Here is a 15,946-nt window from a genome sequence, read left to right as displayed (position 1 = left end):
ATGTATAATCACCATCAGCGATGCTCGACGACCCGGAAGTCGGAGCCAACCGTGGTATTTGTGGCTGCTTTTTGATGCCATTCTTTTTACATTCTTCCATAACATAGTCCTTTCTTGTCCTTCTTTCTCATTTTGTTTAGACTGAAACGATGTTCTTCTACTGCATTGTTGGTTAAGTTCAATTAAAGTGCCATTCCCCCAAAGCGTAGAAAGTTTGTGGGCAGTCGTCGCTCATGAACCGGTTTTCGTCGTCGTCGTCGTCGTCGTCACTTCTGTTCTTGTTGTCATCATTGCTGTTTTGAACTCACTTCTCCTCCTCCTCCTTCCTGGACTTCTCCTTCTCCTCCTCCTCCTTCTTGGCTTTCCTCCTCTCCGCCATAAGCTCCTTCCACTCGTCCAGGGACATCTGTTGGGTGTGCCCGCAGTACCATTTTCCGTAATACTGCGTGTGGTGTTCACTGTCCCGGACGAGTTTGCACTGGCTGCAGATGGTTGGCTTAGTCCTTGGTTTGTAGGTCTTTCGTTCCTTTCCTTCCTTCTCTTCGCGTTGTTTCCAGTAGGACTTGGTACTGCGGGCTGTGAACACGGGGGGACATGGCATGTTCCTGGGCTGACTGGCTGGTGTTGCTGGGTGAATTGGGCTGGGTGCTGATGTTGGTTGGATCTGAATGATGATGGGGTTGACTTGAGGTGCTGCTGTGTTGACTTGGTGTGTTGTCTTCCGTCTTGTTGTTGCCTGACCTGCTGTGTTGGGGACGGTCCGAAACTGAAACTGTTGATCTGTGGGTGGTGTTGGCATGGTGTGGGGTCTGTCAGTGGCAGCAGGTAAGGGACGTGTTGTTGTCAGTGGGGGCCTCGGTACGGATACACCCATCTCCAGTACCGTTCTCTCCTCTCGCTTGGATCTCTTGTCGTGCCTGCAATTATAGATGATAACAGAAGAGGAAATAATGAATGCGAGGCATAATAATAGTGTTATCTCATTGTTGCCATTTACAATACATTGAAGCATGTATGTGCTATGAAGCCATTGACTTTATCAGAAAAATATGTTATGTGAAAGAATACAAAAAGACAATAAATCAATAAATTGAGTATTGAAATGAATTAGTTTTGAATTTACCATTGAATGAGGGTCCGCTGGTTGATGTCGAGGAGCTGCAGCGACGTCCTTTCCGTGATGTGGGCGCTGTTGAGGACGTTGCTGCGGATGTTCTTGTAGGCTCTGATGATGAGGCCCCATCTCAGGTACCACCGGCCTTCCTTCCTCTGTTTGTGTGGGAAGATGTTGCAGAGCTTTGTGATGATGCACTCCATGACCCGGTTGGAATCTGGCCATGTTGCAGGTCCGGTGTTACTGCCCAGGAAACAGCTGAATATATGATGGAATAAAAGGGTATACAAATAAAGATATACATAAATCCACAAAGCAAATTGAATGTGAAAACATAATAAATCATGAATATGAAGTTCACATTACTTTAACATTGTTATGTGGTAACATAATCCTATAAATCATATGTGTTGACATTCATTACTCACTAAAATGCATAAACATCTCATTTCTTCTCTGTCACAACAAAGCATATGTGAAGGAAATGTGACTACATTGTAAAAGTAACATTAAGGTATGGAAAGTTTATGGCATAGTAATAACAACAAATTGAACCTTTAGTGGCAGGAAAAAAAGGCAATTATTGTCTTGTTGCTGGTTTGTGCATCACTGTTTATTACGATAGAAGTCCACTCTACTGGTCAGAATAACACTGAAAAGAGCACTATACCAAACGTGCATGGCACTGAAATAACAGCATCTATTTCTATCATATTTACCGTCTGGTGCTTTCCACTCCTGGCATCACAGACGCTCCCGATGACTTGAACCGTCCCTTCGTCAGCTTCTCTTGGTACCTAGGTGGCCGTTGGATGTTCTTGTCGTACTCAGAGAGCTGGCCCCACAGTTGCACGATCTCCTCCGCTTGTCTCTGGCTGATGATGGAGTTGTCTTCCCGGAATCGCAGTAGATACTCAGCCAGAGCCTGTACACTGTCGTAGCCCAAGATGTTCTTGGGGCCTGTGTACTGTTCCTGAGTGGGGATGGAAGCAGACAATATGATATAAAATATTATGACCAGACTACATTGCTTCTATAGTTGTTTCCCTTGAATGTTTCAACAGCAAGTCCCCCCCCCCCCCTTCACTTGCATTATATCTGCAAAAAGATTGAAAATACTTGAAAAGTTTGAGCAAGACTGTGTAGTTAGTTGCATGAATGAGAAGATAACTGTTATGTGAATAGAAAATGTACTTACATCTCCTTCGTCCGTCAGAGGAACGTCCTCCGTGTCCTCGACATCGTCATCACCGGCGAGGAGGTCTCTTGACGCGACGGTAGCTGGAGGAGAATCCGGCGCTCGGGATACGGTAGCCGGTGCTCGGGATACAGTAGCCGGTGCTCTGGAAACGGTAGCCGGGGCTCGGGTGACGGTGGCTCTCGCAACGGTGGCTGGTGCTCGAGAACCATCTGAATTATGTAAAACGATAGAGACATGTTTACACAAATTTATTCAACTCTACTGATTTCTTCATCCTTTTAGACAGGACAGACACAAATGTGATGTACAGAAGGATGCAAATATTTTTCACAACTGTGAGTTGTTTCTTTTGCACAATCACAAGTATTCTTTTCTTTTTTTGAAGGTGTAAACTTGCATTCATATCATGTCATACAGGAGAGTGCCTGCACATAACACTATGTAACATATACAGCTATACATGTATCATGTCACAGTGGACTTGTTCAATTCGCTCGCATGTTTCTATTTACCTGTGCCGAGCCTCGAACGTCGCGATGGGGACGCTACGTTGGACTGACTGGCCGAAGCAGGCCTAGCAGGAACCTCAGGGGGTGGCTGTGTGGGGTCCTCTAGGTCCTCTTGAGCCAGAAATCCAGCGTCCAAGTCCTCGTCATCACCTTCTGCCTCATCAGGGTCCAAGGGCAGCAGTACCTGGTTGTTCTGGTGGAAGAGGTACTCCAGGCCGATGAGCTCCCCTGCATAAAAAAAGGAGTTAGAAACGAAAGATGCATTGAAAACCACTGCCATATCTCTAACCCTATCGACATCATTTAACATTTCTGTTTGATCCATTTATTTTCAAATGCAGTCTATATCATTCATTGTTAATGCATTAAAACACATGTCTTCTTAGCTGGGAAATAATTGTGTAATACATACAGGAAAGGCATATTTTTCATCTGGCATGAAACATACTTTCACTTTAGAGAAATTACAAAGTGTCATGAAGGGAAAAATGAGGATTATATGACATGGAATAAAAAAAAAGAAAAGGAAAAGGTAATCACAATGCAAGGAATTTACCTGTGTACTTCCGGGGGGCCACGAGTGTTGGGTTGATCGCCTTCCCAAACAGCTCCTGGTTCGTCTTCTCCACGTCGTGCTCAATCGATGATCCGTAGGATGTGTGGGATGGCCCTTGAGCAGTCACAGCAGCTGCTGCGCGATCACAGTTCCAACGATGAACCCCTTCCAAGAGGTAGGCCTGGTAGTGCACGTTGTTTGCCTGGGTTCCTGAGATGATGTTCAAGACAAAAAATGATGAATAATTAGCATTTCTATAGCATTTATGACTTCCTGAAAAGAAAAGGAATGAAAAGACAGAAATATATTGTGAAACAATATACTATGGAGATAAAATAGCAATTGAGAGATGGTCATGAAATGAGGCTATCTTTTAATGCCAATTTGACCGAAAAAATATTCCTATCATTTAGTGATAGTGTAATGCAGACAGTTGTCACACAATTGTCCATTGTAATCCAACAAAAAATAATGATGCCATTATCTTGTTTCAATAATTCTTCTGACGCACACATAACCACTAGCAGGAGAAATGAAGTGATGAATCAACTAGTAATCATGCATGCACCTACAAAGAAAACTTGTAAAAGAAGGAAGTGATGATCCAGGGAAGACCATATACTAGTGACTTCTCACCTGGGATGAACCGGTTGAGGTGAAGGTGGAAGGACTCGAGTGATGTTGAGCCCCTCGCACACCTGTAGACTGGCAGAGTGACACCCCCCTTGACGGTCTCTCCGATCTTGGTGTAGAGCTGCACGCCAGGTGGATCTTGCAGACAGGCCACATGTCTCTTCTGCGACTCCCAGATGTTCCAGATCTTGTCGGAGTCGAAGAGTGGTACTCCCAGCGTGTCTCTGCCTTCCTGCCCGTCCAAGCTCATCAGGAGATCTTCGATGAGTCTCGTGGTCTCGTCGGTCCCCCTTGTCGATCTCCTGCAGTGTCGGGCCATCTCCTTCCTTCCGATCCTCTTCAGGGTGTCGTCGTCGTTCGGGCAGATCACGTTCTTCTCAGCCAGTTCAGCCCTCTTGGCTCGAACCAGCTGCTCCACATCATCCGCGCTCCATTCAAAGATGGCGGCCGAGAGGTGTCTCAGGAAGAACGCGTAGAGCTGGTGACTCTCGGTGGTGCATCCCCTCGCAAGCCTCCTCATGAAGTGCCAGATGTCAAGTCTCACGGTCAGGTCTGGCCACTCCTTGAAGACCAGGGAGTTGGCACCGCAGCAGCCCCTGTCCACGTACAGAAGCTCTGGAGGTGGCTGGCCGGCGGCTTCGTAGCGGCGAACGAGCCCAGCAGTCATGTCGTCGAGGCCCATGCCTTCAGCGGCGGTGAGGACGGTCATCAGAACCTGTCCGATCTCGTTGCCGACGTTGGTTGCCCACGCAGCCGTTCCTGATGCATGGCCAGCAAGTTTCCGGGCGATCTGCGAATGGGTGTGAAGAGAATGAAGAAAAAAGAAGTTAATACAAATAATACATATAGAACAGATTATTCCGAAAACTGAGAGAAGATGAGGAATTCAACACATTAACTTCTTTTTACTCTAAGGTGCTGGTATAAATTTTTTTCTTTTGCTCAAATAACACATGTAATGTAAAAAATTGCATTCATTTATTTCTTTCCAGTCAGATGACAGATAACATTCAATATAGATTACTTGTAATATATGTCAATGAATGTAGATTTATTAAAGTTGTAAAAATAGGATGATTGTTAAACACTAATGCAAAATGAAAAGTGCATAGTACAGCATCATTCAAGATGAATATCCATAAATGTAGTCAGCCTTGTAGGTCATCTCTTCTCGTCAGCGTGTCGAGCATTGTAGATGCTGTAGGCTTTTCATTTTGGGTAACAAGAATTCTGGTAGTGTTTAATGAGATAGAAAATGTACCTTCTTGGTAGAATCGACCTTCAAGACGCGTCCAAAGGTTGACGTGATGCCTGCCTTCACCTCATCAATGCGCTCCAGAACATCATTGCAGTAGATGCTCAGAAGCCACTGATACGTGGGAAGTGAAGGCATCGCGGGAGGTGCTTCACACCTGGGGCGTTCGATGAGACCCTTCTCACTGGCAGCGATGAACTCTTTCACGGCGGACTGGTAGATGGCGGTCTTCCCCAGCCAAGCGGTGGTGTGGGCCTCCTTCACCTTCCGCATCATCTGAAAGGGTCCGTTTCCCAGTGATCTGTCCCGCAGCATCGTCACGATCTTCATGTCACAAGCGTGCCTGTAGAAAGTCAATAGTGTGGAAAAAAAGTGAAACAAAATGCATTTGATAGTAATGAATTCATGCGCAATACATTAAATAAAAAAACATTTTAACACAAAGGATTACAAGTGATTATTTTATCACATTTCAAATGGAAATCATCACAACAGAAAAGGGAAATAAAAAAAGACATAGGAGAAGACATGAGACAGCTGATATGAGAGTCTACTCACTTGTAGGACAAGACGATCGGGAACTGCATTCGGTGACCGGTGTCCAGTTGGTCCAGGATGGGTTTGCTCCAGCTGATGAGCTTGCGATGACATCGACGGCACTCCAGGTACTCCGCTGCCAGGTTGTAGTAGCCGTCCGAGTCCAAGACCTGCCGCACAGTGGGGTATGCTCCTGCCGAGGTCATTTCAGCTCCGTCGCACTCCTCCCGAGGACACACCAGCTTGACTGCCCAGAGTTTCCGTGGCATCCACATCAGAATCTTGCTGGCGAAGTACCGGGAGGGCTTGGGTGGCTGTCCCAGAGCGAACTTGGCCTGAGGAGGGTAGAACCAGAGTTGCGTGATCTTCGACATGTCCATCTCGGCTTTACCCCTGGATGACTCCCTGAAGAAAGCCTGGGAGATCCACTGCTTGTCAGCTTCCGGCAAGGTCTTCTTCCATCCTTCCGTCAGGAGGATTCCTGCATTGTGAAAGAGAAAAGAAATGTAATGCAAACATGAGTTCCCTTGCATCGACGCAATCATGTCATTAAGCTAGAATTGTGATATCAACAGTACTCTCAATGGAAAGTTTGTTTCTGGGAAGGAAAGCAAAAAAATATGACATGAAATGCAAAAACAGACGATAATTAATTCTCAAATATGCGAAATGAAATATATGCTTATACAGTTTACACATCTTTTACTTCATATGGATTAGTATCAATTGTAACGACCAATAATTAACTCTCAGTTTCTGTTTTGTTAATATTTGGGGGAGGAAATGTACCGCTACAAATAATTCATGTTGTGTGCAGCTCACTTCGGCTGACAATGCAGTGAAATATTTTTTTTTTCCTGTAACACAATGATAAACGAGAGCAATTTTGTTTGCATCATCTACAAACAAGCAGAGAAATGAAATCATACCCCTCTCACTCCTGGCATCAGCACGGCTCTGCTGGCTTGAAGTCGTGTCAGCGGCTTCAGCTCCTGAAACTAGAATAATTCACACATTTTAAAAGAAAATGCACGATGGTATCACATTTAAAAAGTTTGAAGTGAAGACAATGGCATAAATTTCTTTCAAAGTCACAGCTTATTCAAAATAATTCTTGGAGAATGACAGCATTTTGCTTTCTTGGTTCTTCTCAATCATTGCATGTCACTGCATTGAAATGACAGATTCATCTTGGGGGGGGGGGGAGGCAGGCAGAAATGTTTATGTAAGTATCAATGCATGTGGTGAATATTTTCATGTAGGGAAACAAGGGTGCATTAACACAAAACTAGAAAGTTCATAAATAATTGTTGAAGTGAATAGCATACTTTTCTTTACCTCATAATGTATACAGGCAATCCAATTCATATTTTACTATCACATTATATAGTGCAAATTACTTACTGCTCTCCAAGAACTCAGCAGCGGCGAGAAGGTCGGCATCAGACACGTCCTCGTCTGCCATCTCCGGTTGGTCTGTGCACAAAATTGAAAACAGGAATATATATCACCATTAACATGTATTCAAGAATAATACTAACCTATCACAACGCTCTCATGCAGAATTTAAACTTTAATAATGCATCTTTTATGCTTTAGCTATTGTTTGTTTACAGGAAAACAGTGGATGGTTACGTGGAAATGTTCAAACATCGCTTGGAATGATACCTTTACATCATTATTAGAAGCAATCGCACTATTCCTCTCTTGCTGCAAGCACTGATGTACAAGGCATAGTACATGTGTAACTTCTATATGAGCTGCAAATTGTGCACATTATTTATAACATCCTAACTACCCTGTGACATGATATCGAATCAATAATTCAAATGAAGTGAGCTAGATCGTCTGTTACCTGCAGTCTTCGGAGATTTCGGCGCACGCGGAGTAGTGGCTGGGGCTGTTCTCTTCCGGCTGCTGGGAACATCTGCTGGTCTACGGCTCGGGATGGTCGGTTTCGGCCTCGCAGCAGACTTCAGCTCAATGGCCCTCTTTCCTTCGGGGAAGGCCTTCAGGTAGCTGGCGAGGCACAGCTTGTTGGCGTACAGCGGCGCCTCGCTCTTCGGTTCCTGCTGAACCTGGGCTGCAATGTAGGCACAGTAACCGAGGGCATTCTCCAACAGCCACTTGAAAGTCTGCCCACGGAACTGGCCGAACTGCACCCTGTACTGTCCCAGCACAGCCAGCTTACTCCGCTCGTCGCCGCCCTTCTCCTTCAACTCCCGCACTGCGTTGGTCCGGACCTCAGCCGCCGGTAGACATCTGACCAGTCGTCCCGTTGGTCGATCCTCCATCAGACGTCGGGCCTCCTCGGTGTAGCCAAGCGCCGGGTCCCTTCCATGGCGTCTGAACTTCGGGGTGTCCATGGCTGCAGCTCTATGTTATTGCCAAGAGAAACAAGAAAACCACATTCACATCATACTTCATTTCAGTGATAATTGAGGTCACATTTCACTGCGAGGAAGTTGTATGCTATGTGTTGATTGTATGTTCACATTACAAAATAAGCTTATATGGTTCTAACTACGTAAATAGGAAACCTTTGCTGTGATCTGGCATGCAGACTCAAGACACACTAATTTTTTTCTTACTTGTTATTGGATGGAAACCAAGAGGTAAACAACATATTTGCTATATGTACAAAAGCTACACTTAAAGTCAATATCATCAAGGTCAACATATTTGTATCACATGCGAAGTATACAGAATATTAATTACACAGAAGTATCAACTGTCAATATCTTGTGGGAATTGGGTGTTACTTATAAAGTTATGAAATATCAAAATAGATCATCTCATAAAGCAGGCACACAATTGGAAACTACATCATGGATGGTTAGGTTGGATCATCAATCTATTCAAATGGTTTGGTAATTTGTCTTTTCTGCAACTATCTTGGCAATATTTTGTTTCATTTTTGCACAAAAAAAAAGTGAAATGCCTGAAAAGTTGGATGGCAATCTTGAAATTTGCACACACATATGCAATACTTCAAGCTTGAAAACAAGAAATTTATACATGTTTCATGTTTTGTTTCCTAATCAATACCAAACAGATGAAATTATGAAAAATCCTCATTCATACCAGTTTCTTTTTACATTAAAAAAAAAGGAAATTATGGCAAAGAGATTAAACTTTATGGCAATTGACAAACAAATGATCCAAGGTTTCAGGACGTTCAGTGTAAAAAGAGCAATGTCATGAATTCTTCTTTTTAATCTTAACAAATTTTAAAGTGAAATGCTCGTAGCTGAGTCTCGATTGTGCACTTTAAATTGTTGGTATGATAAATAGTCCAATGTACATATACCTACTTTAAGTCCTCTCCTTCCTCTTCAAATACATCATTCCAGTTGGTTTCTGCTTGCATGAATTCATAAAGCATCCCAACACACACTATACAATTTATGACATGGTACTTTTTTCATCAGTAATTGTCAGACAATTGTATCAAACTAATTTCGAATATCCTCATTCTTAAGGAGGTCAAACCACTGTAAAAAAACAGAAGAAATCATTCATTACGGAGTCATATTTCTTTCGATTTGATTGAAATATCATATTCGATTACTAATTCTTCGAAGAGCTTGACCCTAGATCCAGTGGATAACAGAGAAAGTTCCACTAAACTTTTTTCTAGCCAACATCGGATAAAAGTACAATTCATCTCTTAAGCTGATACCTTTGTGCAACCATAAAAGGTCTTGTAAATTATTTTGTATCAAGAATACACTGCTTTCTATACAAATACCAAACTTCCAGCTTCCTGTAAATGAAAATTATGTAATCTGTTCTATATAATGTCTGGTGCATTAGCTTTCCATAACACTGATTGATGTGAAGAAGAAAGAAATTCCTAGAAAGTCTGCCTGTGATTTATGTGGGCTCTTATATTGGAGGTGTAATAAATAGGTCACCCATACCATTCCCTGGTCATTAGCATAGGTCTCAGGATCTATCATGCACAAACCACACTGATCATAGTCATTAGAAGCACACATATTTCTTTGAATATCATTTCTCTGAAAATTCATTGTTATTGAACACAAACATCGTCTAATGTTCTGGTCATGTTAAGATGAAGGGAATACATTTCTGAGAATATACAATGTATGAATTTTACACACCTCCAGAGGTTGCGACGGCAACTTCCTTCCACACAGTTGAATCCTGCTGAACCCCCAGTCCTTCGGTAGACTCCTAAACCTGAACCTGCAGAACCTGAGGAAGATAAAAGTACACAAACACACGCGCACACACTCACACAAATGCACACAGAACCACACTCAAAACTGTTCAAAAGAGAGAAAAGAACACAAAGAGAGTACATTTGACTTAATTACTGAAGATAATAACTGCAATACATCTACATTTCAACAATTTCCATTTCCCACACATGAATTCATGGGTTACTGTATGTACAGAATAAAACATGCAATAACATATGCTTGTTCCGCGGGTATAACCTTCCTGTGCCAATAATGACAAAAAAAGTACTATTGCACAATACTAAAGTGTCTTCTTAATGTTGAATAACATGCTATGCTATCCCTTTTGTATCATGCTACTCATTTTAGTTTACAATATTGTTTTTAGAGGAATGACACAGTTTAGCACCCCAAAAAATCTCTAATTAATGGAGTAGTACACTATAATACAGTGTAGGAATAATGTGTCTTGTGAAACACAATATGTAAAAAAAGATGAGAATTGTGACTTTGCACAAGCAAAAATGTTCCACTTGGTTCCATTTCTGTTTCTTGTACAAATAGCAAATTATTCGCTAAATTCCCAAAAACGAGATCACTGGGAACTACATCTATTCATACAATTGAAAATAACAACTCTGCTTCCTGAAATGTAATTATTACCTTTAAGGATATGGACATTATGTTCACTAACAGTCAACTGTGAGGTGAAAGCAAGCTTCTGTACAGTAAGTACACACTCCATTTTCATCATTATCAGTCCACAGAGGACCATGCACCCTTTTACAATGTACCTACTCGATAATGACACTTCAATGACAGTAATATATCTGTTCTCATGTTCCCCAATTCACACCTTTCATTCCGTATTTATATCCTCTTTTCAGAATTTCTGTCATACTGTACAGACCTTTCCCACCTTCACACACACTCTTGCATTTTTTTTTCGTGTGTACGTGCACACTTGCACATCTACATTATTTATCTCATTCATCAGTATCGTTATCATCATTATAAATAACATTACTGTTCATTTGATTCCTGTTTCTTCATATACGGTCAATTCCATTGTGACTTATGGGACAAAGTGACAATTTTCGGACATTTCAAACCAGTATTTTGAGAAAATAGTTGCATCAAATGCATTTTTCTCAGTTCATGGTTAGATCCATCATATCACATTTTATGAAAACACCATACTTAGTGTGAAAAGTATCGTTGCATTTCGTACAGCAACCAAAAATTGCTGTCGTGACTTATGGGACATTTGAGGACCACCGTTTTTCACATGGGAAAGTAAGTTCTGAAATATTCTTACACACAGAGTCTCTGGAAAGATATTTTCTTTCCTGAATGTAGCAAAGGGTTGGTGCTTACCCTGAGCCAAGTGATATGAATATCTACTCATTGGTACAGTAGCAGGATAGGGAAAACCAGTGTGACTGATGGGACACAAAAATGTGACTTATGGGACGCTATCAACTACCACATTTTGAGATTGAGAGAATAATATTTACTGATGCCGGAACAAGTTCTAGAACATCATAAAACCAATCTATGACCAAAGAACATTCAGAAAATAAGCCATCTGAGAATTACACAAACTGTATTATGGTCATAATAGTGTATCAGAAATGATACATAAATTCTGCAAAAATTGGCAATTTTCATGAAAAATGAAGGTTTTTCGGACATAACTCCACTCCACGTTCACCGATGTTCACAAATGAGGTATCAAAATATCCGTTGTGAAAGGCTGCTTTGAGTAAACAATACCAGATCATCAAATTAAGCTTCATTAATCATCTATACTCAATAGTTTGATTTTCACAAAATGCAACTTTTCCGTGGAATTGACCATACTTTGATACAACTGTATGTTAGATAACTTGCAATTGTTGGATGAGTCATTTTCATTTGGTTGCCTCTGTTTAGTACACCAGGTTAAGACTCACTTCTTCAGCCAGCCCCCCCCCCCCCCTTGCCTATTCACTCATTTCCTTTCATTATCCCTCTTTTGTTCTTTTTCTTTGATGTCACCTCCCAACAGGTTGCCCCCTACATACTACTTGGGATTATCACTGACCCTCCTCTACCTTTTGTCTGTCCACCCTCCTGCTTTCATCCCCCCTCCCCCCCCCCCCAACTTAATTTAAGGGCTCCTTGCCCATGACTTCAGACCATTTTCTTTTGTTTTCTTAATTACCATGTACACGTATGTGTCCCTAGCCTCCCCTAAACTGCTCTTGTCATGTGTAGAATAATGATGACCCTATCTAAACCCTCTCTTTTTTTCAACACCATATCCTCAAACATTACATTGCCTGGTTTCGCATCTCAATTAGCTATGCACTTTTGTGTAGCAGTTTTCTTCCATAAAAATGTACAGAATACCATGTGAAATACTGTTCATCAGCTGAAATTGCTAATCAAATTTTGAGTTGGAAAATTATTCCCTGAATGATGCATGTTTTAGATTTACACACATTACACAGATGACATGAGACTTTACATTGGCAGGAAATACAATATAGCGTGACATAAACATTTGTAGATATAAACTGTCTACTCTAACTTTACGTTGCTATACATTTCCTTTCTGACCTAGCCAAGGCATTTGATAAAGTCCCTCAAAGGAGGCTAATAGAGAAACTGAGTGCACATGGAATTGGAGGACAAGTACTGGCATGGATCCAAGCATGGCTAGCAAATAAATCTCAGAGAGTTGTCATACAGGGAGCAAAGTCGGAGGAAAGTGCAGTACACAGCTCTGTTGTCCACAGTTCAGTTCTGGGCCCCCTGTGTTTCATAGTCTACATGAATGACTTGGAGGATGGGACCACCTGTACAGTTAGTAAGTTTGCGGACGATACCAAGCTCTCCAACTCAGTTGCAAAAGATCAGGATAGACAACGGCTACAAGAAGACTTAAAGACAAACTTACTGAGTGGTCAGACACATGGAAAATGATGTTCAATGTCGACAACTGTTCTGTAATGCATATTGCTCATAACGATCCCCAACATGAGTACCAAATCAATGGAAAAACACTGAACAGTGTAACAGAAGAAAAGGACCTGGGGGTTTGGATAAGAGATGACCTAAAAGTAGCAAAACAATGCGCAGAAGCAACCAAGAAAGCAAACCAAACGCTTGGCATGGTCAAACGCTCCTTCAAATACAGAAGTTCTGAAATAATCATGCAACTGTACAAGTCACTGATCAGGCCCCATCTTGACTACTGTATCCAAGTGTGGAGACCACATCTAAAAAAAGACATCAAACTGTTGGAAGGAGTGCAGAGAAGAACCACCAAACTCATCCCAAGCATAAGACACCTTCCGTACGAAGAAAGACTCCAGAAACTCCACCTCACTACACTAGAAGATAGACACAAAAGAGCAGACTTAATCCAAACCTACAGAATATTCAACAAGATTGATAGAATCAACCCAACAGAGATATTCCAACTAGCAACACACCAGAGCACAAGAGGACACCAACTCAAAATCCAGAAGCAACACATGAGAGTTGACGCCAGGAAATATACGTGCAGTCAAAGGGTACATGTTAATTCAAGACTGGAACAATCTCCCCCCAGCAGCAGTCCAGACAACATCAATAAACAGCTTCAAAACAGAATTAAGACCATCAATGGATTACTAAGGGCAAAAAGCCCTCCTCACCCTAGCCGCACGACATTGGTACACTACCAAGACGGACGCAGCCCTTCAGTAAGTTCAGTACGCTCAACCTCTAACCTTCAGTTGTACGATATGTAAGACCCATTTATCTGGTATGCCTGTCTCTGTTATTAGTGTGCACATTAGCTGTGTAACTTACATTGATGTTATTTGAAACGTCCTCCTCAAAAATGTCCAAGTGGTGAGGATATGCATGACAGTGTTGACAGTTAGTTATGTCAATTAATGTCATGATCATTATGCAATAAACACATTTCACTTCCTGCAGTCATTCAAGATCAAAACATCTGTAAGCATAATCCTCTCTCATTGATTAAACATGACTTCCTACCAGAAGCTGTTGTATTTTGCCAGTGTAAAAACAAAGGATATTAAATCTAAATCTACATCAATACCATTGTGATCTCTGTTGAACATGTCATTAAAAAAAAGAATAATTTGTCTATTCACACATGGATCGCACTCCCAAACAAGCTCATACATGAAGGGATAATTAATGCTGTGATTTTGAGTAATCAACTATTAGATTTCTAAGGTTGCCCTTACATCATATAATATCTACTTGTCACATAGAGAACTGGTTGAGGCTAGACCGCATGACATTGGGCACCAGATGACAATTCAGCCAGCTTGTCATCCTACAGTGATATACCTGACCCAATCAAGTCAAATTTGTTGTGACAACAATTTGTTTGTCACTGTAAGTGATCAACACTTGGCCAAAAAATACTTGGGTTTCACCTCGTCCAATAATCTCTTTACAATGACAGCATTTTCGTGTCTTTGTTCAACAATAGCAGACACGTTATGGTACATTACATACACAATATAAAGCAGGCACCACCGTCCACAGCACAAACAACAAGTCAAAGCCACACAAGACAATCATATGAAATGGCACATCACATTAATCTCTGTTAGATGTGAACTACGTCTACAAGAACTATTAAATTCGCAAATTAACTTCGATAAAGCAGTTAAAAATGAGTCAAAGAGCAACTGCAACACCTCTTCGCATATTCACTTGCATTGCCGTACATAGCACGCGTGACTACCCAGCAGTACGCCGGTCCACCCCGGGGCCCGCAGTGGGGGAAACAATAGCACCCCCTGGCCAACTAACGCACGAAACAATAGCACCGGACTGTACACAATTAGCGTTGATACACTCAGCGCAACGGTCGAAAAGACCAGGCAAACAGAAGGCGATTTGAACACTTTCTTCAATAAGACATCGATTTCGGGGAGCACGCGACCATTGTTAATCTATTTGCGGTACATCTAGACTTATGCTTGATTGTCCAAATCAGTTATTTCAGACAAAATAATCACAAATTCTAATCGACAACTTTCACCGCACGAACACATTCATCGCTAGGTAGAAGTAGTGCAGTAATGCGTGCAGCACGAGTTCACGCAACTGCGACAGAATCATCTCGGAAATTTAATATTTAAAAATACAATCACAAAAGATACGGAAAAATCACACGCAGGAGTAAACAAGCACACCTATAGCTACGAGAAAATGTACAAATCGGCAATAAATGTATTAAATTCCGCTCATTTATCAGTCGTTCCGATCACAGAGTCACAGCTCATCTCACTAACGTTCACCGCACAAACACACTCTTCGCCATAGGATAATACGTGCAAGCACGAGTCGCCGCGACAGTCACAAAATCACCTCGACATCAGCTCGGAAATTTCAACTTTCACAAGAAATCAAGATCGAAAATGGCAAATTGGTGCACAAAGATGAAAATGCAAAGTAATATCTTACAAAATATATGTTTACTTACAGATCGCTCGCTTGAAAAACACGGAGAAAGGGCTTTTCGTCGATGAGAAATTGCTAGGACGTAAGGCCACGGAAGACCTCAGAACTAGCAATGGCTCCAACAGTTTTTTGCATCCTTTGAATGAACTCAAATAGACGTCGCTGATTGGCTGAACGCTGATTGGTTGAAAGTCTACACACTTATGTATTTCTTAGCATCGATAGTGGGCTGACTATGGGCAGCACCAAGTAAGAAAAATCGCTAAAATCGAATTATTGTCGGCTCCCACAATTGGAACAATCCGACAATCTGATTGGTCGAATGTTCCAATTCTGAAACTCAGAATTTGACAGGTAAGGGGCGCAAAGGATGACACGCACAATCGTGAAGCGTTCCTCATTTTTACTTTCCCTTCCTTTTTTTTTTTCTTTTTTTTTTTTGGGGGGGGGGG

General features: G+C 41.8%; 1 protein-coding gene across 1 annotated transcript; it reads right to left on the bottom strand.

The window, feature by feature from the left end:
* Positions 1–304: 304 nt before the first annotated feature.
* On the bottom strand, positions 305–15,587 carry LOC139734639 (uncharacterized). Its single transcript, XM_071645425.1, has 14 exons — positions 15,517–15,587; positions 9,933–10,097; positions 7,661–8,181; positions 7,210–7,281; positions 6,735–6,803; positions 5,827–6,286; positions 5,275–5,611; positions 4,017–4,803; positions 3,381–3,590; positions 2,828–3,052; positions 2,313–2,524; positions 1,834–2,087; positions 1,124–1,372; positions 305–917 (listed from the first exon to the last, which is right to left on the bottom strand). The coding sequence occupies exons 3-14, from the start codon at positions 8,169–8,171 to the stop codon at positions 305–307; spliced, it is 3,999 nt and encodes a 1,332-aa protein (XP_071501526.1). The 5' UTR covers positions 8,172–8,181; positions 9,933–10,097; positions 15,517–15,587.
* Between the last annotated feature and the right edge of the window lie 359 nt (positions 15,588–15,946).

This window comes from Diadema antillarum, unplaced genomic scaffold (assembly GCF_040938485.1).
Source record: "Diadema antillarum isolate AM-2024a unplaced genomic scaffold, OU_Dant_1.0 seq00000536_RagTag, whole genome shotgun sequence".
Classification (NCBI taxonomy): Eukaryota; Metazoa; Echinodermata; class Echinoidea; order Diadematoida; family Diadematidae; genus Diadema; species Diadema antillarum.
This window is presented reverse-complemented; position numbering and strand designations above follow the sequence as displayed.